The following is a 23477-nucleotide window of genomic DNA, read 5'->3' as shown; positions in this document are numbered from 1 at the left end:
CATCACGCGTGTGATCAGCGTCTTGCAGGTGAGCATGCGTTACCTACTGGATGAACGTATAGCTATAGTGCTCCCAGGTCGCATCACGAATCTTCATGATGTTCCAACACTTGCTCCGTTCTTTTTCGTGGAGCCAGATTATGAATTGTCCGAAGCGCGTTCCATGAAGCGAGGAATATCAGCTGACGACTACGGCAAGTCGCACACTGTCAGTAATCAGCATTACTGATCGCTTTACATCATTGTAGACCATGTGCTACGACGAGTTATTCTGCAACTCGAGTCTTCATCGCCATCGACTCAATCGGACATTGCAGTTTTCTTGCACGATGGGTGCGAGAAAACAGGCCTGAAGTCAAAAGTCTTTATGACTGCTTTGAGGCACGCGCTATCTGGGATGAAAGCGGGGCCCAGCCTCCCTGAGATTATCGATGTACTTGGCACCGAACGGACAGCAGGAAGGCTGAAATTGGCGCTCCTGCAAACGAGCGTTTCGAAATAAAGTAAACATCATCGAATCTCTAATTGTCCATTTGCACCCGTTGTATACATGATCTGTGAGTAGTATGCATAACTTGCTAAAATCACGAGATAGCGTTCTTTAAAAAATCAAAGTGTTTCCCATCCTCCACTGTCGACCGTGCTCTCGAGTTTACGAGCAACAGCAGTTGGAATGCCGTGGTTGAGCCACGTTCTGCTGCTTCTTCCCATCTAGCTGGGTGTATGTATTGACGACGACCGCGTCTGTACGTCGCAGTTGAGCATTCAATTGAAATTAAGCGGTAGAACAGACTGACCTCATTGAGACATCAACTTCACCATGAACATCAAGGTAAGGAGACTGTGCAAATGTCCCGTTGCTGGCGTACAAATAAAGTAGAGAGCATCGTTTCACACGAAATAACACCAATAGCACCACCGCATCTGCAATCACAAGGAATCAGCATCATTTAGTGGCATGATTGGGAGGAAGCTTACTCTCGTGTATGCAAATTACACTCCCCCCTAAGTCCCAACTCGTCTTGACAACATGGCTCACCATACAGCATGTTACTACTCCGCAAATCAACAGATTGCAGCATCCGTCGGACGGTGTTGCATCGGTGGCATTTCATCACCATTGTCTCGCTCACCAAAAAGGTTATCAAGGATGAGTGGCAGACGAGCGATCCCGTATACAGCCGCGTAGTCAAGTACGACACCACAGTTGAGTTGCGAGGCAGCATGTGAGTGGCCATAGTGGGCGCACCATCCGGAGAGTGCGTTTTGAAGCGTATCTTGGTTGGGAGGTCTGACAAAGGAGGAATGCCAAGGGTAGCGAGTAGACGCTTGTACTCATTGACGTTAGAGGCGCCTAGTAATGGAGTTGGAAATGTAAGCGGGGACGACAGAACGACACAAGATTGCTGCCCGTCTGAGGAATGGAAGAGTAAACGCATAAAGCATCTTCTCGATGCGAGCTTCACCAAATGCATCAAAAACTAGCGTAGCAGTGTGCTCAAAGACGGGTGAATGTCGCACCACCGACATAAAGAACATACGGACATCGCCGAAGATATCAGCATGGGCTCGAGCAGCAGGCTGCTGGAAAGCGCTGTACGTCCTAGCCTTGTTGAGAACATACACCATGCCGATGACTGTGCGAGCCAAGCAGGCGTAGTAGCACAATATCAAGACATGCTGCAACATCTCAGGAGCCACTGCGGCGGTCTCGATGAGCACGGTGAATGGGTCGCGTAAGAGTAAGGGGTACGAGAAGGAGGTCAGTGATGTTCGGCTCCACTCTGGGAGCAAGCGTTTGATTATGGCTTGCTTGACTGATTCCCGGCCACCATCTGGCCGACCGTCCAATTCAAGAGCGGATAGTCCTTGTCAAGCTGGCAAGTAATCCGCGGATCATTCTACTTTGCGTATCCGACAATGACAGCGAATCCGCCACAATACCTCCCGAGGAGTCAGTTCCACGAGCAGCAACCTCGATAGCGGAAATTGTGTATCCGACAAGGTCTTCGGGAAGATACATTCCCGCGCCTCTTCTCCTACTTCTGGTTCAGGTCGCTCACGAAGATGGCGTGTTTGTTGCGAGACCAGTCTTGATGATAACATGAGGGTGTCGAGCATCTTTGTCGAAGCTACTGCTTCTGGCTTGCGCATGGCTGCGCCATAACCAGAATCATTGCGCGCTCCAGAACACAAATTCGCCAGTCCCACTCCTGAACTGCAGACCATACCATGACGCTGTCTGGTTTTGACTTCAAGACGCTTATCCCCGCGGCTCGAATCCAGTCTGGGAAGGGGGTGCGGCTTGCAGGAGCATTGTTGGGGTGAACAACAGGGAGAAGGACATTTCCCAAGCTCTTACAAAGCGGGCAGATGTACTCCTTGCGCTGAATTGTTTCAGGATGGTTTCTTGTCGCGTGTGAGCGGTGTCGCTGGCGAATGGAGGCATTGTAGACTTGGAAACAGTCTAGGTGCATCATGTGACCACACACAGATGCGTGGAGCCCGAAACGAGTGTACTGTGCAGGGAAAGCCATCAAAGTTGGGCGAGCTTGTAGTGTCGAGCTCCTCCGCATTGGCTGGGGGAAAAGTAGTGGTCGCGCGGACTCGCTCGATCGAGCGACTGAGGCATTGTCATAAGTTCGTTGAGATATTGACTATGGCTGTCTGGGTGTTTTCTGAGCAACCTGCTGGGCTGTATAAGCCCCAGAGAGCCAAACGCTTTGGCCTCATTGAGATCTTCCTGGCACACAATGCAGGTGCCATACGAGGGAAGTTCGTCAGACGTCTCATCCATATCCTGATCATTTTCCTCTTCTTCCTCCTCGAAATTGAGCGAAAAACTCTCTTGTTGAGCTTTCATCTCTGCCATGATGGCCTCTTGGCGTGCCTTAGCTGCGCGCTTCTTGACACCTTCAACATCAGGTGCAGGCGCAGCGGGGCTCAGGACTTTGCGAGGAGGCTGCACGCCTTCCGGAACATGCTTGGAAATCTCTGTCAGGACCCACTCAATGCGGCTCTTGTAGGGTTTGTATTTTTCATCGTTGTTCCCTGGCGCATATTAGATCGGCAAGTTTCTTTCTTCTGCGAAGGGTTTGGATGACAGAGACATGACTGAAAACAGAAGGTCGTTCCACGAGCGCTAGCATGATGAGCTGGAATGTTTGATCGAGGATAGCTTCAGCAGAGGGTGGGGCCGTCCCCGCAGTGTTAGTGAGCGAAATCACGTTGTGTATGGCATAAAACATGACCTGAAGAAGGGCTTCAGACTCCAGGACGGACGGGAGTATTGAAAACGGGCCGGATGTAATGGCCAACGGCTTCGGGACGATGACTGGGTCTTTCACACCTGTCTTCTTCCGAAGCCTGTTCTTGAGTATGACCTCCACTTCCTCGCGCTTGTTCCGCGTGTAGTGGAAGGTAAATGGATCCACCTCATCATAGGCCTCGTCCTTGAGCTCATACACGCCGGTGTCAGATGTCGACTCAGGCGCACGGAAGTGAGATACATCCTTGAGGACGCGTTCGAAAGATACGTCATCCACCATCCTCTCAGAGACGCGCTTGGCAAGATCAGTGAATGAACTTGGCCCCGCCGCGAGTGCGTGCACAATCTCGCGACGGATGGCACGCTGGAATGGGAGCTTCGTGGCACTGGCTCTCTCGCCGAGAATAGTTATAAGGACGTATAAAAGCTCCTCGACCATGCTAAGAAGATGGGCACCTTCATAAGGAGACTTCTCGACTTCACCGCGGAAGAACGAGAGGAGGCCGAAACGGTCGAGGATGGAGACAATGATGATATTGGGATCAAGGATGATGAGAGATGACTGGAGGATGAACAGGTCTTGGTCGTAGCAGAGCTCACGAAGCATGAAATCACGGTAGTGCAGAAGCTGACCGCGAATAGGAAAGCCGTTGCGGACCCATAATCCCGCCCTGATCTGGGCAATCATAGCGAGCACTGCGAAACCATAGTCAGACCAGCTGCAATATTAATGAATTTACTTACCTCGCAAAGGGAAATCGATTAATGTGAGAATGGCACCCTCATTGAAGGGGCGCAAAAACAAGTCCCGAACGCCAGACACCCCAATCTGCTTCAATGACTCCTCTGACAAAATATCCACGTGCTTCAACAGATCTGCAAGGAGCCAGTGAAGGGAGTGATGGAAGCTGACCCATCCTTCCAACACGTTGAAATCGACGATCTGATACTGTGCATCACCAAACTCGACCTCGTGCAGCATAGGCTTTGAAAATTTTTCCTTGTCGAGCCTATCTGTTGAGAGAGTACACACGGCGAGGATCTCCCGCACAACAGTTGTGATTGCTCCTACAAGCTGTGTTGGGTTCGCAAATGCGAAGGCTTCACCGTAGACCTTGATGACGCGGGAAAGCGAAAGTGTTACATTGAACACACTGATCCACACATCCGTCTCATACTCGACATGATTCGAGGCGACGCGCTTGTTTGGGTTGATACACATGAAGACCTGGCATACCTTGACAAATTTGCGTATGAAGGCTGGGTGACGCGCGATGAGCTGTTGGACAGGCCGGTTATGACAGAGATAGCGGAGATCACTAAAGACGGGCATAAAGCGTTTGCTTCTGAATGGGGGGCTGTCAACGTCTATGTCTTGTTGAGCAGGAGACGTAGTGAGGATGTGTTTGTCCGCAATGTGGTTGGTGAAAAAGTTGACGATGATGTCGAGCAGACGTGTCATGAGATCATGTTGAGAAACGATGTGCAGGGCAACGGATGGTGCAGTGAAAAGTTGGAGGGCGAAATACTTTATGGATGTTTCTGCTTCACGGTCAACCAGAAGATAAGCGTCAGCGACACGGTGGTAGGTGCTGGCAAAGTGGGACGCTGCAATACGTCAAAATGTGCTTATGAAAACGAGCGACGTTGCGGCATACCGATGGCAATCTTATGGGGATGTGAAAGTATCAAGATTGACGCATAAATTGCTTTCAAATGTATCCGGGGCTTCTTCCATAGTCGAGTATGATAGACGAATAACCAATCAATACGGCATGGACGCGCCAGATCCGCAGCGAGGTTTGGGATTTGCGGATTAGAAGTGAAGAACGTGCTCTCCCGTCGTCTCGGCGACAGAAGCTCGGCTGCAATGATTTCTTTGATTATTAGTGTATCCGACCCCAGCCGGCTTCGAGTGAGATCGAGCAGCCACTCAATAATGACACAAGCAACCTGCTCGCGAAAAGTATCGTATGCACGACGGATTGTGACACCGAGTTCAATTTTTGTCATCAAATGCGCTGCTTCGAGGAGTCGGGGTACGTCACCGTTGATGTCGATTATTTCTCGGCCCACATCGTCAATAGAGCGCGCCATGATGCTTGCTGTCTTCCTATCATGGCCAGTGGTCTCTGATATAAGCTTGATGACCTCATCAAATGAGTGCTTGTCGTCGTTCCAGATGATGATAGCGTATTGGTCCTTTTGCATAGGATCTGCTGAGGGCTGCAATCGTAGGTCAGCCTCATTCGAAGGCACTGTCGCTTCATCCGGGGAGTAGTCCAGGGTGTCAAGAATAAAGTCGAGTGCATATGCAATAGTGCGACTCATGAGATCATGTAGGTCGGGCGGGATAGCGACTCTGTATGGGTAATTCTCGACGTATGGAATCTCCTCAGATATAGAACGCTGTATGGTTCGAGGAGTGGCATCAGCTGCACTCAAGGACTGTTCAATCTGCGCTTGGACATGGGGAGAAAGTGGGTGGAAAGGACATGAGATAGGTTTACGCCAGGCCTCGATGTCTCCGCAATCGCAACAGCCCCCAGCTTGTTGAGCGACAAAGAAGCTGACGTTATGATCTGAATGATCACTGGAATGAAAACAGCGGCTACAGAGAACACAGCTATCATCGAGAGCGCAGTCTCTGAAGAGGTATTGTGAATGATTGACAGGATAGCGAGCGGGTTACTGACTTGCAACGAAAACAACTCTCTCCCTTGCTAAAGATATGGCCGCACGGCCTTCCAGGAACGATGGGATCCTCTGAACCTGCACCAGCAAAGCCCAGATCTACTTGAACGCTACTAAGAGTAGCGTGCATGGGGAGACTGGAATTGGATAATGGGAGGAAGAGATGCGAATACGGTCCCCAAAATGCATTGTAAAGCTCTGATAGAACCTCTGCACGGGTTGCGGGAGAGAAAATATACTTTCGTGAACTTGGCATTGTTTCGAGAACGTAGCGGAGTTGTGAAAGAGGATCTGATGGTCTGTCGCGAGGATTCATGGTTGCTGTAAGCCTTGTAGTGTTGAACAATGATATAAAACTCGACATTTTAGTTCAAAATGAACTTTCAATTGATCCGAAATCAGATAGACATGACCAGAAGATTACAGTGAGAGGGTCTGAGAGGCTGGCGGCAGTGCTGCTCTTATATTTTAATATTATTAATATTATTAATCAGGGCTGACCCCGACAGTGAGCTGCGATAGATTCGCATCACTAAGACGCAGCGAAGTGAACCTCGGGTAAGGCTAATTGGGATACAGAAAGTAACAGAAGTAGTACTACAGGCGTCCGCATGAGCATAACTGCAGGCGTCTCTGTGTCTCCGCCTCAGTGCATACATCTGTATCAACATAGGGATCCAGGTACATGCGAGAATCTGTATCGGTGCAGATATCCGTGTCCGCGAAATCTACGAAAGTTCGAGAGTCTACTTGTGCACGGTAGCAGGTGACAGGTGTTGGCAAAGACAGTATTCTCGTTCGCCACTGGATGAAGGTGTCGTGATGACTATGTGGATGATTTCCTCCCTTGACAGATCCTCCGGTGAGCAATCTGACAAGAGTTCACAACGATGAACTTCCTACACGACTTACGAGTAAGCTTGAGAGAACAGTGCTATAGCCGCACCTTGGGGTGCTCCCCCTATCGGACTTGCCCTTGTTGCATGCAGATGCACAGGAGGGTCTGGGTCATCAGAGCTCAGAGCTCACTAGGATTTGTAGCAGAAAAGAAAATCGCAGACTGCAGACAGGGTGTGGCAGGAGCTTGTTGAAGCCTAAGAGAAGCCACGTGGTGTACAACTGCTGCACGTGATGAAGTCCTTAATTATCAAACTTACTGCCGCGGCATTCTCGTGGACTCTCCTACTCTGGGGTATTACATTTTTCCTCATCACTCCCACTACTAGCACCGGCTCTGTCTCACTTGTCAAACTTCATGCTTTCAAGTCAGCACACAAGATGTGGTACATCCAGGATACAGACTCGGATTCAGACGCTAGCACATCTCAGCAAGGGACGACAATATTCACCTCAGCTTTTGTCTATGCGCGACTGAACAGAAGGATAATTTTGGAGGAAGGTTTATTTATTTTAGCTGCTTATCTTCAGCAATTGATTTTATTCTACAATTTCTACTTACTAACAACACGAGACAATGTTTCCTGTGCTATCCCGCATCACCCGCGATACTTTCGTGATCCTCGCCGTTGGCGTCTTCATCAAACATTTGTTCTCAGGTAGCAAACACATACTGCATGTCTCTGGATCTGAGCGCTGATCCCCAGTGAAAACCCACTATGGCATGGCACGATGGGATCTGATTATTTTCTGATTGTAACGTCGTTGATAGGGTGAAATAGGGTAGATTATGAAAAGCAAATTGTAACCACATTGTTTAGCATCGTTCCTTGCGTCACTTTGCATTGTCCTTACATTACAGTTTGTCGTTTTGCATCGTTTCTTCTGATCCTTCGGAGCTTCACATTGTATCGCGCGCACATTGCATTGTATTTGCAGAACTCTCACACAATGTGGCATGACATCATCATTAACATTGTATTTGAGTCGTACGACTTAGTCATTTTCATCTTATCTTCTTACTACTACAATGTCGTCTCCCTCTGTACTATCATCATTTTTTATGGAGCCTCCCCACACCAATTTTTTTGTCTCCCAAGGCCATACATGTAAGTGGTATTGTTATCATTCATAAACAGGCTTGATTTTTTTAACAGGAATCGAAAGGGTGGGTATATGCCTTCAAAGAGCACACATGGGCACCCGCCAGTTCCACCTGAGTCATTGGAGGGTCTCTGGCATCTTTTCTTCGCCAAAGGCTGTCAGTGTGAGTCTTCTTGCTCTCATCTTTTGGCCTGCTTACTGGACACTGATGGTGCTCTGCTCTGGTCATGGCATGCTCTCAGACGGTGCGTGATCTCGTCTTCCAAGCCTTCTTAGCGAACACTGACTCTTTACTTAGCGTTCCCCCATATTTCACTCTATCTTTGATGGATTCACGCACACATTGTTTCCTATATTCTTTACAGTGACCCGTTGATATCCACAGGGAAACGGGTACAGGTGCGAGTATGACTGCCCACACCCACAGGTTTACCCATCTGGACGTTCCAGCTGCTATGCGCCCTGCACCTGCCTGTATGCTGCCGCAATACCTAGTACTACTCATGTCATACACTGTCATAGCATGGGGGACACCATGAATAAAAGTAGTCCTCGTTGTTGGTTTTGTTCCTGTAGATCATGAATGAATGTTCGCTGCTAGTGCTTCCAAGGTCAGAGAATTAACAATGTCGTCTGAACTTGGTTAGATTGTCGTACTACAGCATATGCATCAGATAAAGAACACTAGTGCATGTCCATATGTATATGGGGCATGAGATAAACTATCTGCAGCGTTGACCATAACACCTATTTTCGGGTACTGCAATTTTTCCATCTGCCAGTGTCGGTACTTACATACTTCAAAGACTCATAACCTCATGTCCGGATACGAAGAACTCAAGAAGTTAACAAGTCCATGGCACATGTACAATACAAGTCATTCGAAGAGCGGTGTTTGGTGAAAAGTAGGTATTCTCATCAGAAGAACCAGGAACTAAAGTTTAAACCATTGCGGCAACGTTGAAGTTAGAGTAAGAGCGCATAAACGCCAACTTTTAAATGGAATATGCGCGCCTGCATACTTCCATGATGTGAGGTATATTATGACTCGAGTGGCTCGTCGGACTCCTGAATATAATAATGAAAAAGGCCGCATTAAAAGAATGTTGACCCTTGACGTGTACCTGATCTGTCCATTCGAAAGATGTTACTCACCTACAATTGATGGTTCGTGCAAGTGAATATCCTGCAGACGAAGAATCATAAGTATGAAAGCACATACAAGGATCATTCACATGACTGTTCCATAAACAGAACACGTCTACTTCACGAGTCGTAATCAGGGGTATGAGCAAATGAGAATTCGTGCGTACGTGATAGGACCCTGCATTAGCAAATGAGGAACATCATACGTTATGACGGGCGGCTGCGTCGCTGATGGATTTTAGCGCGGGTCACTGGTGAGGAGATATAAGTAACCCCCCAGCACGTCAAAATAGGAAAAAAAGGCCAGCACCAACACCAACGTTCAGAACCAAATATTGACAATGGAATATGCCCTAACATGACGCAGTTTGAGTTCAGTCCATATGATAAGTACACAGTCACCAGTTAATTCTTGACCGTTTGGGCTCTGGAGCGTTGTCCGAAACAAGACTCCAATGAATGTGAGGATGGCGGGATGAGAGGTAGTAGCATGCATTGTAGTTACGCCATGGTTACACCGATATTATAATCATGAGAAGGTTCGTTGAACAAGAGGAATAGCAACAGATTTAGGAGCCGAGGATTGCGTATTGTGCTGTGCTGGTGTGGGCGGTGGGAGAAATTTTCTTTAATCAGATATTGAACCTTACGAGTCCTATGCGAGATTGTACTAGTATGTGGTCCTGTGTCTAGAACGTCTCCCGTGCTGGTTGGCCATTAATACAAAGGTCGGAGCTTGACCTTTTGAACACCTGGGGCCAAGACCCAAGGGTTGACACGCACTGCGCCTAGCGCCTTACGGCATTTTGAGAGCCCCTTCAGTGAATTCACCCGTCTCAGATGGGCAGCCAAATGTGACAATGTACCAATGGAAACGGGCTATCCCATGTGGGCCCATGCCAATAATTGTACCATGATACATGGGTGGGCCGAGGTCATGCGTGTACCCAAGACAAATGGATGGGCCAGGGGTATATAATACAGACAGTAGTATAGGAATGTACTAGTATACAGGACATTATGGTGAATCCGGTCTTACAATGGAGACGGGTAGGCTGAGGGAATGTATTCTTGAGGGACATGGATGGGCCGAGGGTAAAAAGTATAGACATTGGTATATAGATATACTACTATATGGGACATTATATGTAATGAATACAGTGTGCAGTGGAGACGGGTGGGCCGGAGGAATGCGTGTACCCACATGACAGGGATGGGCCGAGGCCAGTTACCGGAGAGGAATGGGCCAGGTGCAGAGGAGGAAACAGATGGGCCGTGTATACAGGTTGTCCGGACGGATGTGTGTACCCACTCATATGGATGGGCCGAGGCTGATTACCGGAGAGGAATGGGTCAGGTGCACCCGAGGATGTGTACTTAAGGCAAACAGGTGGGCCGGAGTACGTGTGTACTCGAGGCAAACGGGTGGGCTGGAGTATGTGACACCGGACATCCGGTCAAAGTTATCATCCGGTCTCTACGAGAGTATGTAGTATAGATCAGGTAGGTACTCAAGGGGCCATCTGACTAAAATTCGTATACAATGTGTACAATAATGTCTCTACACAGAGGCACTCTGCTCGATCAGGTCACCATATTTCACATTGCCATATTTTGTGTACTCTGTTCTCGGAGTTCCAACAAAGTTATGGATACTATCTCGCATGTACCATGCAGTGACAATCTGGTTGCCCTCCTCCACGTGCATATGATGTCTCACAAGCCGACACGATGAGGCCAACATTGACCTGGAGTTATATAAGAATTTTATCCCAAGATTAATGAAATCCATGATGACCGGATGGTAAATACCTGCGGTGGTCATGATATCAAATGCCTCCGGTCGACATTTCAGATCTCTATGAGGTGGTGACTGACGATTGCAAATGACTGACACCACATTGAAAACAGATGTCCAACATTGTAAATGATAGCACATATCATGCAACTCGTACCGGCTCGCCCATTCACCCAGTCTGACTTGGGTTTGAATTCCGGCAAGATAGAGATCCGGATGCATGACACGAAGTGCAGCAGAGACAAGGATACCGGACCTTTGGAGGGAGGTCATGATATTGTGACCATCAACTCCCTTTAATGTGGCTGATACATCAGGTGAGAAACCATCTTCTGGATCAAGATTTGGGAAACCATATTTCTATGACACTTCAGATGGGTAACCTGAATTCATATGAACAGGATGTACCTCTCTTCCTTGCTGAAACCAAGCCGGAGATATATTGATGCAACTGGGGGTGATCTTCTCATCCAAACTCGGATAGAAATTGGACTTGTGAGTCCACCATTCAGTAGGCTTGCTGATCGTGATGCTATTGTTCAGCAAATTGCCCATGGAGTTTGTAGCACAATGCATATCTGTCTGGATACACCTGGATGAGATGAAATACAAAATGAATGCCAATAGATGACAGACCATTATCATGCCAGTCATGGCTCCAGGCAAATACCAGACAATAATTCTGCCCCCAGAATCAATGATGACACTTGGTTTTGCCAAGATCTGATGTTCTTCAGGAGGGAATCTGTCCAAAAGACTTTGCTCTCGTTTCTCATTTTGACCGGATTCATATTTGTCAAGGGATTCATTATATCTAACCATGTCAATGTTGAGATGAACTATTGGCAAGTTAGTCGACCGGAAAGGGTGATATATATACAAAAATGAATACCAGGATTAGAGTAAGCGATGGCCAGGACATTGGCAAGTTGCTCCAAAGCAATACAGGTGTCGATATCCAACAGTCCAATGCTCATTTGCTTTGCCGGCCGTCCATGAATTTTGGACATAAAGGTATCATACACCAATTCACTGGCAAGGTCGGTCTGGTATAATGCCCAGTCTTGTGGGATACTCACCATGTGTCGAGGAACAAAATGAGGGATGAAGAAAGAAAAAGAAGACCAGTTGGATCGATCCGTGACCAGGATGAGCAGGTATCAGCGTCATTCACACAACCAGATGTAAGCTAGAAATCACCACCCATGTCTATTGCAATTGAATACAATAAGCAGTATAAAATATACAAAATGAATGCTTTTAGATATCACATTATGCTCGACTGTCCTTTGGATGCACTGTCATCTGCATTCAACCGGTCCATGAGCGTCTGTGAGGAAACCACAGCCCTTGTGATCTCCTCAACCGGCCCAGCTAAGTGTGCCAACCTATCACTTGAATGTGCAAGTTTCATCATTCTCCCTTGCAATATTTCCATGAGATCTTTACCAATTGCCGTCTGACGGCACTTTGCAAGTGATACTGATCTGATTGTCTCCAGTGTACGAACCGGACCAAGCTTGAGCATATATGGAAGAAGGCCGGTTTCCACATGATCTGGCTATTATAATATTGAATGTTGGATTTGGTGAGGATCCTGTGCAGGCTGTCAATGTTTCAAGGACTCACAAGTTCTACAAAATGGCCCTCAACCAACTCCATCACATCTTGGACAGATGACTTTGGCAACATGTCTGACACCTTGCAAGAGGCAAGATTGTCCTTCCACCATGCATTAAAGTAGTCGGGCATACGAGCAATGTCATATTCATCTGACTCCTTGCAGTGCACAGAGAGGTTCAATGCTTTAATATCCATCAAAAACTCAGTGACATCCGGCTGCCGGTCCACCAATGTATGTGCGATCATGATTGCAATCACATGATGAAGGGGTGTTGGAATGACAGCGGAGCACCTGCTGAGGAAGGATATATTGATGAAAGGCGTGACAAAGGTCTATATGACAAATGACAACTTTGAGATCAATACAATATCAGGATGACCGGACGACCGGATGGCCAGATGACCGGACACATACCTCCATTTCCCATTTCATGAGTTTGTGAAAAGCTTCTGCATATCCAAGAAGGGAAGTGGAAAAGCTCTTGTCCACATACAGGCGCATGGCCAACAAACACAAATTGGCATAGAATAGGGCACGAGAAATATCTCCAGCAGTGACCTGACCATCTGAATAGGCCATGATGACTTGCTCAGAGCCAACCAGATCTCCAGTGTGGTTCATAGAGTGTGAAAGAAGGATGATGTAGCAATTGTAGTGGTGATTGTTGTTGTTGTAGTAGTGGTGAAACAGACAAAGTATGATTATGTACATGTCCTATCAAATTACATATCGACCATTCTAGGAAGTATACAACTGGTACCATGAATCATCTGACAACCTGTATATCACCCTGAATATCCGGACTGAGTTTGCAAAAAGAATCTGCCCCATGTACGGCCAGGTCGTGGTATATTTGAGATTGTCGGGCAGCATAACATGCATGTCCAGTCATCTCATTGGAAGCAGCATTGTCCATGTGAGCAAGCCATTGCTTGACCTTATGCTTGAAAAAATTGATGGTCCACTGCATTTCATGTTTGACAAGAATGACCTCTTCATTCCAATGATCACAAAGTGCCTTGGTCTGGAGCCAGTTCACCCGATAAACTATTCAGTGGGTGAGACCGGATAACATCATATTACCGGATGCGATGGACACTCACATTCTGTCATCCAGTCATTTCCGGCTGTATCACCCTGAACATCAAGCAACCAGAACCATGCAAGGGTAGTGTTCCTCTGACCACATGCATTTGGATCAGCCACTGCAGCGCTTGCCTTCAGGTGTTCTTTCTTCAATGGAAGATATTTCTTCAAGAGGTTGTGATTGGGGAGTTGATCTAGCTGCAACTGGCATTTCAAGTATATCCTGGCATTGAGTTTGACTGCTGCTTCCACTGTACGAACTCGAGTCCATGCCCAGGTTGAGGTGGCTTGTGACTTAGCTGACCAGACAGTGTCCCAGAATATCACAGCCTTATCTACCAAATGAACTCTAATTGCATAAAGTGCATCATTGGCTTGGCCTTCACGGAGGACAGTTTCTTCTTTCATGAGATTGGTTAGACCCAATGCCTTGCATCTGGCTTTACCAAGGTTAGAAGGCAAAGGTATGATAGTAAGCTCTGGTTGAAATATTGAGGCATGTGTTTCCGGATCCGGATGTTGATCATGATCATCGAGATCAGAATAATCTTCTTCATCCGGTGAATCATGATCCCTGTTTACCAGAGAATCCAGTTCATTTGCATCGACTTCGCATCCAAGATATGTAGATGCCATCTCAAGAAAACTTGTTATCTGAGTTTGCAGCTTATCCCTAAGTCGGGCCACTCTCAGTAATTGAATGTCTGTAGGATGTCTCCCAAGCCTTTTCACATCTCTAGAGAGAGAGATTTGAAATTCTTCTATGGTGAGACCGGTTGCAAGCCAAGTGGCAGCTCCTCGTCGACTAATAGAATTGGCGACCAAATAATCCGGACGATTTTGAGCCTGTAGCAGGCGCAACTCCTGCTGCTTTCTGGTTGGAGCTGTACATCAAGGTATTGTTACAAGAACATCTAGACGCTTGGGCCCCTACCATTTTTCTCCTGATCCTCCTCGTATCAGCCCTTGCATCATACCCTTACCCCGACCTTACTCTGGTCATCCTTGTCATTCTCGCATTCCCTTTCGCTCTCTACCTGTCGCTTCAGCAAAGCCAGTACATCTGGCCGGATCCTTTTGCTGACGAAGCATATCCATGCTCCGTTCCACCACCTGACTGATCCCGCGGACAGTCCCCTTGCCCTTACCGTCCGGACGGTAACCTATGATATGATGCATGACACATCCCCTTTGCCCTGTTCCCTTTCTTGGTCTCTGACTCGATGCGCAGTCGCACATGCGACTTATACTTAGCTCCGCAGCTGCACGATCGTACCCCTGCGTGTTTCACTTCTTATTTTGATCTTTGACTCACTTTCTTATCTAGCACATTCTACCTCGACCTGAACGTGCCTTCCTATTATGGTTATACCCTTTACCGATTACCTCTCCTGGTAGTACGAGTTATCACCCACTAATACGTCTCCTGTCCTCTATATAAACTCGCTACCATGTACTGTATTCCCTAACTTGAATCTACTTGGTTCTTGACCTCCTACTCTCATCAGAGTGATCCTTTCTGCCTCGCCAGCAGTCTATATTCTATCTTCTTATCTGCTCATCGCGGATAAGCCTATAGTCTCGATCTTTGCTCATCGACATCGTCGACAAGCAAAGCCCCTGTTAACTAGTCGGACTTCTGTCCTTCTAATTAACGACGATCCTTACGATTAACCTTCGGGTGTCGTAAGCCTAGGCCGATATAGCTTATCGTCTCACACCCGCGTGACATAAGCTACCTGATTTGGACATAGGCGTCAAATCTTACTTGCCGAAGCCTCGCCAAGTAAGACCCCTAACCTTGGGCCAGCCCAAGGACGTCCTCGACCGTTGACGACACACGCTCTGTTTGAGCGTCGCCAACAGATACCATCCAAGTCATAACACTGGCAATATGAGATGGATAGAGAGTGAACACCGGATTTGTCTACTATGGTGATAGCCGGATGATCTGAGTCGGTGACAAGTGGAATGGAAGCTCCCTCCGGATAATCATCATAGTGTATATTTTCATTGGTATCTGACCATTCAAACAGGTCTGATGTGTATTCAGTGCTGCTGGGGCATGGAGTGCCATCGTGAGCAAGGTGAATGTGCAGGCCAACTTTAATGAGTGATGTTTCTTGAAAAAATGATCCGATCCATTGACTGATGCAATGGAATGGATGTCTTTGATGCTGGGTTCTGCAGCAGTCTGTGCAAAACAGGGGCTCATTAAAACAGCCATGGCATTTATAAACCCCATCCTTCTTGCAGACTGAACAAAGCCGGTCTGGGGGAGGGGCTTCTCTGACCATTAGTAAATTGATGTAGTCCTTGAACTTGTGCTTCCATTGCTCAAGATATTCATTCTGCCCCTGCATTATCCAGTCAGATGCAGACTGCAGAAATCAGAATGACTGCTGCTTGCCAGAGATTTTGGTAATTTAAACTGAGGGATGTCGCCTTGGTCATAGTCAAAGTCCTCACCCTCGTGAAGCATCTGAGAGAACCCAGCTGTTTGCTTTGAGGGAGATTTTGTTGGTGATGATGTCACCAACTTCGTTTTTGGAGACCATGAATCTTTCACCCAAGATGACCTCAATCCTCTGGCTGTAGTTTTTTCCTTGAGTTTATATAGCTGAGGCAATCATTTCTTTATTGGAGGAGTGTATGTGATTCCCTGTTGTTTACTAGTCTTTGCTATGATTGATATCACCACTTAGGATTGTTGGGCTGGGCAGTATGGTTAAGTATGATGACCTGTAGGCATATGACTTCACGTTCTGCCTTCATTCTCCTTCAACTCCGGTCTCTGAGCAATTTGAATTGCCGGACCAGCACAACATCTTCTGTTCCTGTTAGTCATTGAGGTACCTCAGGTGATGAGAAAGGGACTGAATTGATCATCCAACTAGATCACTGTTCTCGGGCCATATTAGTATAAAGGACAATAATGTCACTGAAGATCTCGGAATATTATGTCCACTTAGAATATATTAAGGTCTGCAATTGCCATAAGTTGTGTCATATCTGAGTCGGTTAACCAAACACATGGTAATCCTGCCATCATCCCAAATTTGAGTAGATTTCCTCCGGTATCAATGTGTCTCCCTATATGCCATATTTAAGAGTATTACTGTATGGGACCCAGGTGCTATATGATGAACTTGGTCTAAGTTCGCATGTTTTACAATTCTAAGTTCTACAATACAGAAACACAGGACATATTGAGCCTGAGGGTGACATGCTGGCGAACAATCTCTTGTTCGGTCTAATGTTGAGTATATGTGTGATCGGCTATGTAATCTTATACTGTATCCTTTCTTCTACTAATACCTCAACTGCTTTGCAATGGCCCGATCCAACTTATCAGCACACAGTCCCCAAAAGACCAAGCAGAAATTGACGAAGGAAGAGCTGCTGGTGTTACAATCCCACCTAGAAGAATGGAAGGAGGCCACCGGCAAGAATAGACAAGCAATTCTGCATGCAGTCATAAGAGAGGCCAAGATGCAAGCCCCTAAGATGGATTCCCGGCTGTTGAAGAAAAGGAAATCCGTGAGCAACTGATTCTCTAATTGTATGCATCCTCATGATGTATGAAGATGTACTGGGACTGGTTGTATAATCGGAGAGCTGAAAAGACTCTCAAAAAAGAGAGTAAGTTCGGTAAGAAATGGACTGCCCGGTTAGTGATAGAACACCAGTACAAGAAGGAGATAATTGAAAAGACTGGAGGAAGGCCAGGAGGAAAGGAAATGATTAAAAACTACCAGGGAGCGGTCAACACAATTATGGGAGGTTTATCTGAAGAGCAGCTGGAGGAAGCGAAGAAGACTGCAATAGAGTGGTCTAGCAAGGCTCCTCCTATGGATGTCCAGGCTGAGTTTGCTCAGAAGAAAGCTCCGGGTATGATGAAAGATCTTGTGACTCAGTTATGGAGGCAGGCTGGTATGAGGATATTCATATTGTCAGCATGGAAAACAGAGAAAGGGGAAGTGAGGATCAATGGGTGAGTTGCATTCTCATGCTCCCAACTGGTAAAGGGCTGATCAGGTCATCAGAATGGACTTCAATGAACAGCTGGAAGGTAATAGTTTTACCAATACAAAGGACTGGAAGCCCATGTTATCAGAGTGGAATGCCTATGTCGTAGAAGAGTTCGGTGAGCTTCTTTTATGTGCAATGTCAATTGATCCGGTCAAGTACTTACACCAAGTTGTGATACCAGCAGTCGATCAGAATGATGAGGATGACAATGAGGATTGGGGGGGAAAGGATAGCGGAAAGCAAAGGAGAAAAAAGGAGGAGTTTGCTTTGGAGGTGGACACCTGTGGGCTTCCGGTCATACCGGATATCGAGGACCTCAGCCTAGAGAAAAAAAAGTCTCTCATCCGCACATTCCTCACAAGACACTACAGTACGTTTCGTTGACTAAATATCTGAAGATTCAATCATGCAACTATATATCTTGCAGGGTTTTGCAGTCAGAAGCCAAAGGCTTCCGTTCCTTGGTCTGCAGTGACGGAGGCTCAGGATGATTTTATCGAGTCCAAGTTTTTACCTGCTGGTGTGAAGATCAAGGACCCGTCAAAGCTTCAGTTGCATGAAGCTGATAAGCTGTTAGAGCTCTGGCATCAGAGACAAAAGGACGAGGTTCCATCAACATTTGAATTCAAAGGCTGGCAAAACCACAACGAGGAGATGAGAGAACCGGTGAAGAGGACCTCCAGACAGGTGGAACAAGACTCCAGTAGTGAGGGGGAGGATAGTGATGAAGGTGCTGGCGATGGTACGAGGTCCGGTCTAGCAACTGCAAAGACCAAGGCACCGGTTAAAATGCCAACCAGAAGGATGGAGCCCGAGTCACGAAAGCTGACCAGATGGGTGGAGCAGGAGTCGAGTAGTGAGGGGGAGGATAGTGATGAAGGTGCTGGCGATGGCACGAAATCTGGTCTGGCAACTGCAAAGACCAAGGTTCCGGTTAAAACACCGACCGGAAGGATGGAGCCGGAGTCACGAAAGCCGACCAGACGGGTAGAGCAGGAGTTGAATAATGAGGGGGAGGATAGTGATGAAGGTGCTGGATATGGCACAAGATCCGGTCTGACGACAGCAAAGACCAGTGTTCCGGTTGAAAAACCAACCGGCAAGCCAACTAGGAAGACAACTGGAAGGATGGAACACCAGTCAAGTCGCGAGAGAAATGTAGGCGATGAAGAAGTCCAATTACTTCCTTCAAAGTCCAAATCAATTGGAAGGCGAAATTGAGCTGTCCAATCCGATTCAGAGCAGGAAGATGCTGTCCCAGTGAGGAAGATGCGTCGAAAGGAACCTACACCAAAATCCACGGCACCTTCGATGACGCAAGCTACTCGTAAAACAAGGAAGACAACCAAAGCTTAAATTGATAACCTGGAGCCAAAGAGATCAGCGAGAACCACAAAGATGTCTTATAAAGTGAACTACATGCAAAGGCAGTGATCATCCAGATCCATAGAATGTACTATACAAGGCTAGAGAGTATCAAATGTATATATATACATCATGTTGACAGTCTATATATTGATATGAGTTGAAATGCCAGTAATAACTCATTGGCAGACTGAAGAACTTCCTGGCTGACAGATGCTTCTTCCGGTGACATTGTACTGTGGGCAATTTCCATATCCAACCAGTGGATCACCAAGCGCAAATCACCTACAGCGCGCTGAATCACAAATCCAATGGGTGCCGGTTCACCAACCACAACTAAATACCAATAAATAACACTGATGTTTCATAGTATGGGAGACGTACATGACGGATCTGGAAGACCATGTACTGGATCCAGATCTGGAGTGGCGATTGTAATGTCCAATGACCTGTCTTCCTGAACGGATGCCAGAGCTGTCCCAAAGCCCATGTCCAGAGGGTTGTGAGAAAGTTGAATATCCACTGGATTCACAATCAACAAGGTAAGGCACAACAATGAGAAGACTTACTTGAGTGATCCGGGTGTACCGGATGGAGTGTACAAAATCCCATATCCAAAGGGTGCTCGTCCGGTTGGAGTGCATTGAAATCTGTATGCAAAAGGCGATCGTCCGGTTGGAGTGTGTCAAAACCCATATCCAAAGGGAGATCATCCGGTTGGATGTCCACCAGATCGACATGAGGATGGAACAAAATTAATGAATGACACATACATGAGTGACAGGATGCCGGATCTGTGTGAAAGCCCATGTTCAAAGGAATCTGTTCCACTTGCATGTCTACTAAAGTTGCATTGAACAGTGTAACACAACACAATGACGAGACCTACATGACTGAACCGGACCATCACAAGCTGGAACATCATGAGCTGGAATGCTGCAAAAGCCCATGTCCAGAGGGTTGTTGATGATGTCAGGTGCCTGGTGGGTATCTAACTCGCTGCCTGGTGGAAATCCCATGTCCAACGCTGATATGGATGGAGGAGTCGATGGCCGGTCAACATTTTGTCGAGGGAGGAATCCCATATCCAATAGTTCTGTCTCCGGATGTGGGCAAACCGGATGTCTCCTGACCGGACGTGTTCCGTCTGCTTCAATCGTCTACCATCCTTCCACCGGTCATGAGCTGACAAGACATCTGAGTCTGGAGAAAATCTTAATTATCAGTCTTTTGTAGCAGCACAAGACAACACTCACATTCCCCCATACTGATGCAATTCATCCAAGGGTTGCTGTAGATCTGCTGCTCACCTTGCTGCTCCAAAATGTCAAACACTACCAATGAATGTTTAGTGCCTTCCAGGTTCTGAAAATGGATGGTTGTGTACCTTCGGCCTCATGAGATAATTGCAAATTATCTAGAGTCAGCTCTATGGATGATATCTTCTTGCGGCCTGATTGGAATTTATGCAATCGGTTCTCTTGTCCTAGCCAACCAGCTGCCCTTATTGTCTCATTGAAACCATGTCTTACAACACCAATACTTCTGCTGCTGCTGCCACAGCAAACCAGGCACTCATTGATCTTCTTGACAGGTTGAATGAGTTGGTTGAAGAGGTCCTCCAGTCACAGTCAGAGGAAGATAAAATGAGATTGAGCCAGACCATTGCTTTTCAATTGGTATGTTTCATATTCTGTTATACATTGTAATATTGATTGGGTTGTAGAACAATGCAGTCCACTCTCACCTCACAGTGGCCACCTACATCCCCCTTTGCCTGCTGTCAATGGCAGCTGAAATCCATCGCGCTCAAAGGGGCACTGCACAACTGGCACAAGTACCGGATTGAAGTCGTGTTGGGAACAACGAGGACATTTGCCGGAGTCATCCCTTGTATTCAAAGACACTCGGTCCGTCGTCCACTGCCACCATTCCTGCTGGCTCATCCTCTGCGCCTGAACCGGCAGGCCCATCATCTGCGTCAGAACTGGCAGGTCCATCCTCTGCGCCTCAACCGGCAGGTCAATCCTCTGAGCCTGAGCCTGCAGGCTCATCCTCTGCTCTGGCTCTGGCACAAACCTCAGCACCTCCAATCGCCACTTTGCCGGGTCCCAGTATCATCCTCAAGATCCCTGGTGGTGCAATGCCCAGCCCATCAAAACATCGCAAACACCAATTTAGCGTCAGCCCCCCACGTCTGGTCAAGAGGGCAAGGAAGATAGCCAAGTCCAAGCAAATCTTGAGCGACACCGATACTGACAGCAACGGAGTTCGCATGGGAAAAGGACATGGGGTAAAGGGAAAGGGCAAAGGAAAGGCAAGAGCAAGGGCACCATTATCGGATGATGAGACCCAGGAAATGACAATGAAAGATGCCAGTCATGATCCAGAAGTCGAGGCAAGTCTCTTCTTTTCGCATATTGTACTAGCCTAACGAAAATATGCAGCCACCAAAACCGAGACAAAATGTGCTCAAAAAGGTATGTCCATTTGTTTATTATCAGAACACATTCACAGTTTTCTCAGAAAATACCGGTTGTTGACATCCGCACTCGGCCAATGCGAGCTTCGAATGCCAGAAACAAGGGTGGTGACCCTGCAGAAGACGAACCAGAGGAAGATGTAGAGTTAATTGGCGACAAACGAAAGGTATGTATTCCTTCTACCTATTGGTGCATGCCTGATCCGGTTGCAGCCACATGTTGACCGGGTCAAAGTCAAGGAACCGGTATGTTTATTTCATTGCAATGCTGGTAAGTGATACTAATGTGATATTAAATAATAGTCAATGTCAGATACGAGGCATCTAGGAACAGAGAAGAGGAAGAGGGGGAAGCGTCCGTAGCCGGTGAGACAACCGGTCATTACTATCCAGTCAGCTCATACTCATCCTTAGCAGCACCCTGTCGGTTCATCTCTTCTTCCGTGTAAGAGATGCACCGAAATGGAGGTTGAATGTGAGACCTGGCTCACAAAAAGGGGCGAGGTTGCCCATACTTGTACCCATTGCAACAAGTGGAGGATGAAATGCGACCAGCCAATGCGACCAGACGTGCCTGCAATCACCGGGCCCATACCACCAATTGCACCCATCACCACTCGCTCCAGGGCCACCAGAATGGCAAAGCAGTCTGGGCGACACAAGGGCAAGTCTCATATATCTCGTCTCATCTCCACTAAGTACAACTCTTTGCTATAGATACTCAGCAGCCTAGTCCTATCCCAGAGGAACTGGATGCTGATGTTGAGATGGTAGATGGTGCTCCTATGGTGCCAAGTGCTGCCCCAGTGGCATCCGCTGACGATTTTCCCAAGGACCATTGGATTGAACCCATGGACGATAGTATCCTGCCTCCCGCACCATTTGACGAGACACCAGATGAGGTCCAGTACTCTCCTATTTATCTGGCTCGCACTCAAAGGCCCCCCTCCCCTGTTACCACATTGATGCCCATTTCGTCTCATCAGTCTTCCCATCCTCTCAGCAATGCGCAGATTGAGGCTATGCTGGCACAAATTCAGCTTGATATGGAGGAGCTATGCACACGTGATGATACCATTCACAATGATCTGTCCAGTTGCATCGATGAGCTGCACGCCAACTATACAGAACAATTTGGCCTCCAGAAGGGACTGGTAGATCAGTTGACTGCTCAGGTGGGCGGAATTGCAAGGTACTTGAGGGACAACCAAAGGGCCACTGCATCATCGGTCATCACTCCACCTGCATTCAATCTGCCACACATTGTCGTCCCCAGTACCCCCATATTCCCCGAGTTCAGTTCTATCAGTGCATTAGGTTGCGCTGTTACCAACAATGTCTTTACTCCAGATGTGTTCTTGTCTCGTGCCTGCCCCACTGGAGATGGCTCGCCAGTGACAAGGCATGGGCAAGCACCCACATCTGGCTCTACCTCCACAATCAATCCAGTCCCCATCATGAGGGAATCCGGTTCATCCATTCAGCCCACTGGGGTACTGCCAGTACTTACTGATATGGTCCCAACAGAATCCATGCCTTCCACTAGCACCATTTGCATGTTGGTCACCGGGTCAGCAAATGTACCCGAGGATGGTCAGTCTGTCTCGGCTCCCTTGCCACAGCATTCGTTTGCACCTCAATCACGCCGACAAGGTCGGTCGGTGAGTGCTAAGCATGCGAAGGACTCGTCCGGGGATGGGCCCAAGTAATACTAGTATACATGATTCATTTTTTCTTAGTCCATTGTATCTATGTATTTGATTGACCGGTAAATGTATTCAAGATGCACTGGACAATTGGTTTGTAAGATGGCCCTGATAAATTGGATGTACCAGACGATAAACCTTCAAGATCGATCCACCCGGTGATGTATATACCAGGTGATAACATTGACTAGATGTCTGGTGCTACAAGTTTCTTCTGGCTTAGTTGTTTCGTTCTACATTGCATTTGTCATAGATACTATTTTACATTGTACGTT

At 47.3% G+C, this 23477-nt stretch overlaps 9 protein-coding genes across 9 annotated transcripts; 3 read left to right on the top strand and 6 right to left on the bottom strand.

Annotated features, from left to right (window-relative positions):
• Positions 1 to 160: 160 nt before the first annotated feature.
• Positions 161 to 6406, bottom strand: EDB93DRAFT_1322824 (uncharacterized protein). Its single transcript, XM_041454967.1, has 12 exons — positions 5965 to 6406; positions 4927 to 5915; positions 4013 to 4876; positions 3116 to 3964; positions 2608 to 3051; positions 2232 to 2551; positions 2064 to 2145; positions 1906 to 2031; positions 1395 to 1868; positions 1071 to 1334; positions 798 to 924; positions 161 to 744 (listed from the first exon to the last, which is right to left on the bottom strand). Exons 1-12 carry the CDS (start codon positions 6324 to 6326, stop codon positions 585 to 587), a joined length of 5061 nt encoding a protein of 1686 aa, XP_041303557.1. The 5' UTR covers positions 6327 to 6406; the 3' UTR covers positions 161 to 584.
• A 1647-nt stretch (positions 6407 to 8053) lies between these two features.
• On the top strand, positions 8054 to 8489 carry EDB93DRAFT_1172455 (uncharacterized protein; the record flags this gene model as incomplete). The annotated part of the gene is made up of 2 exons (XM_041450387.1): positions 8054 to 8208; positions 8391 to 8489. Coding segments are annotated over 2 exons (223 nt in total), but the record flags the coding sequence as incomplete, so codon positions are not given.
• Positions 8490 to 10670: 2181 nt separating this feature from the next.
• Positions 10671 to 11231, bottom strand: EDB93DRAFT_1092697 (uncharacterized protein; the record flags this gene model as incomplete). Its single annotated transcript, XM_041446453.1, has 1 exon — positions 10671 to 11231. A coding segment is annotated over one exon (561 nt), but the record flags the coding sequence as incomplete, so codon positions are not given.
• A 943-nt stretch (positions 11232 to 12174) lies between these two features.
• Positions 12175 to 13110, bottom strand: EDB93DRAFT_1254500 (uncharacterized protein; the record flags this gene model as incomplete). Its single annotated transcript, XM_041453624.1, has 4 exons — positions 12175 to 12366; positions 12418 to 12468; positions 12537 to 12863; positions 12946 to 13110. The coding sequence occupies 4 exons, from the start codon at positions 13108 to 13110 to the stop codon at positions 12175 to 12177; spliced, it is 735 nt and encodes a 244-aa protein (XP_041303554.1).
• A 187-nt stretch (positions 13111 to 13297) lies between these two features.
• EDB93DRAFT_1092671 (uncharacterized protein) lies at positions 13298 to 14415 on the bottom strand (the record flags this gene model as incomplete). The annotated part of the gene is made up of 2 exons (XM_041446450.1): positions 13298 to 13578; positions 13635 to 14415. Coding segments are annotated over 2 exons (1062 nt in total), but the record flags the coding sequence as incomplete, so codon positions are not given.
• Positions 14416 to 15677: 1262 nt separating this feature from the next.
• On the bottom strand, positions 15678 to 15854 carry EDB93DRAFT_1058047 (uncharacterized protein; the record flags this gene model as incomplete). The annotated part of the gene is made up of 1 exon (XM_041444778.1): positions 15678 to 15854. A coding segment is annotated over one exon (177 nt), but the record flags the coding sequence as incomplete, so codon positions are not given.
• Positions 15855 to 16950: 1096 nt separating this feature from the next.
• On the top strand, positions 16951 to 18870 carry EDB93DRAFT_1254497 (uncharacterized protein; the record flags this gene model as incomplete). Its single annotated transcript, XM_041453623.1, has 5 exons — positions 16951 to 17157; positions 17205 to 17611; positions 17664 to 17764; positions 17831 to 18019; positions 18077 to 18870. The coding sequence occupies 5 exons, from the start codon at positions 16951 to 16953 to the stop codon at positions 18868 to 18870; spliced, it is 1698 nt and encodes a 565-aa protein (XP_041303551.1).
• Positions 18871 to 19144: 274 nt separating this feature from the next.
• EDB93DRAFT_1254496 (uncharacterized protein) lies at positions 19145 to 20099 on the bottom strand (the record flags this gene model as incomplete). The annotated part of the gene is made up of 4 exons (XM_041453622.1): positions 19145 to 19350; positions 19399 to 19536; positions 19584 to 19856; positions 19904 to 20099. The coding sequence occupies 4 exons, from the start codon at positions 20097 to 20099 to the stop codon at positions 19145 to 19147; spliced, it is 813 nt and encodes a 270-aa protein (XP_041303550.1).
• Positions 20100 to 20537: 438 nt separating this feature from the next.
• Positions 20538 to 23205, top strand: EDB93DRAFT_1107297 (uncharacterized protein; the record flags this gene model as incomplete). Its single annotated transcript, XM_041447709.1, has 8 exons — positions 20538 to 20693; positions 20741 to 20851; positions 20918 to 21436; positions 21462 to 21494; positions 21541 to 21663; positions 21710 to 21767; positions 21800 to 21862; positions 22214 to 23205. The coding sequence occupies 8 exons, from the start codon at positions 20538 to 20540 to the stop codon at positions 23203 to 23205; spliced, it is 2055 nt and encodes a 684-aa protein (XP_041303549.1).
• Positions 23206 to 23477: the final 272 nt, after the last annotated feature.

Source organism: Suillus bovinus (genome assembly GCF_016758785.1).
Source record: "Suillus bovinus strain UH-Sbo-P2 chromosome Unknown EDB93scaffold_74, whole genome shotgun sequence".
In the NCBI taxonomy this organism is placed as follows: domain Eukaryota; kingdom Fungi; phylum Basidiomycota; class Agaricomycetes; order Boletales; family Suillaceae; genus Suillus; species Suillus bovinus.
The sequence above is the reverse complement of the archived record's forward strand: the minus strand, read 5'-3'. Positions and strand labels throughout refer to the sequence as shown.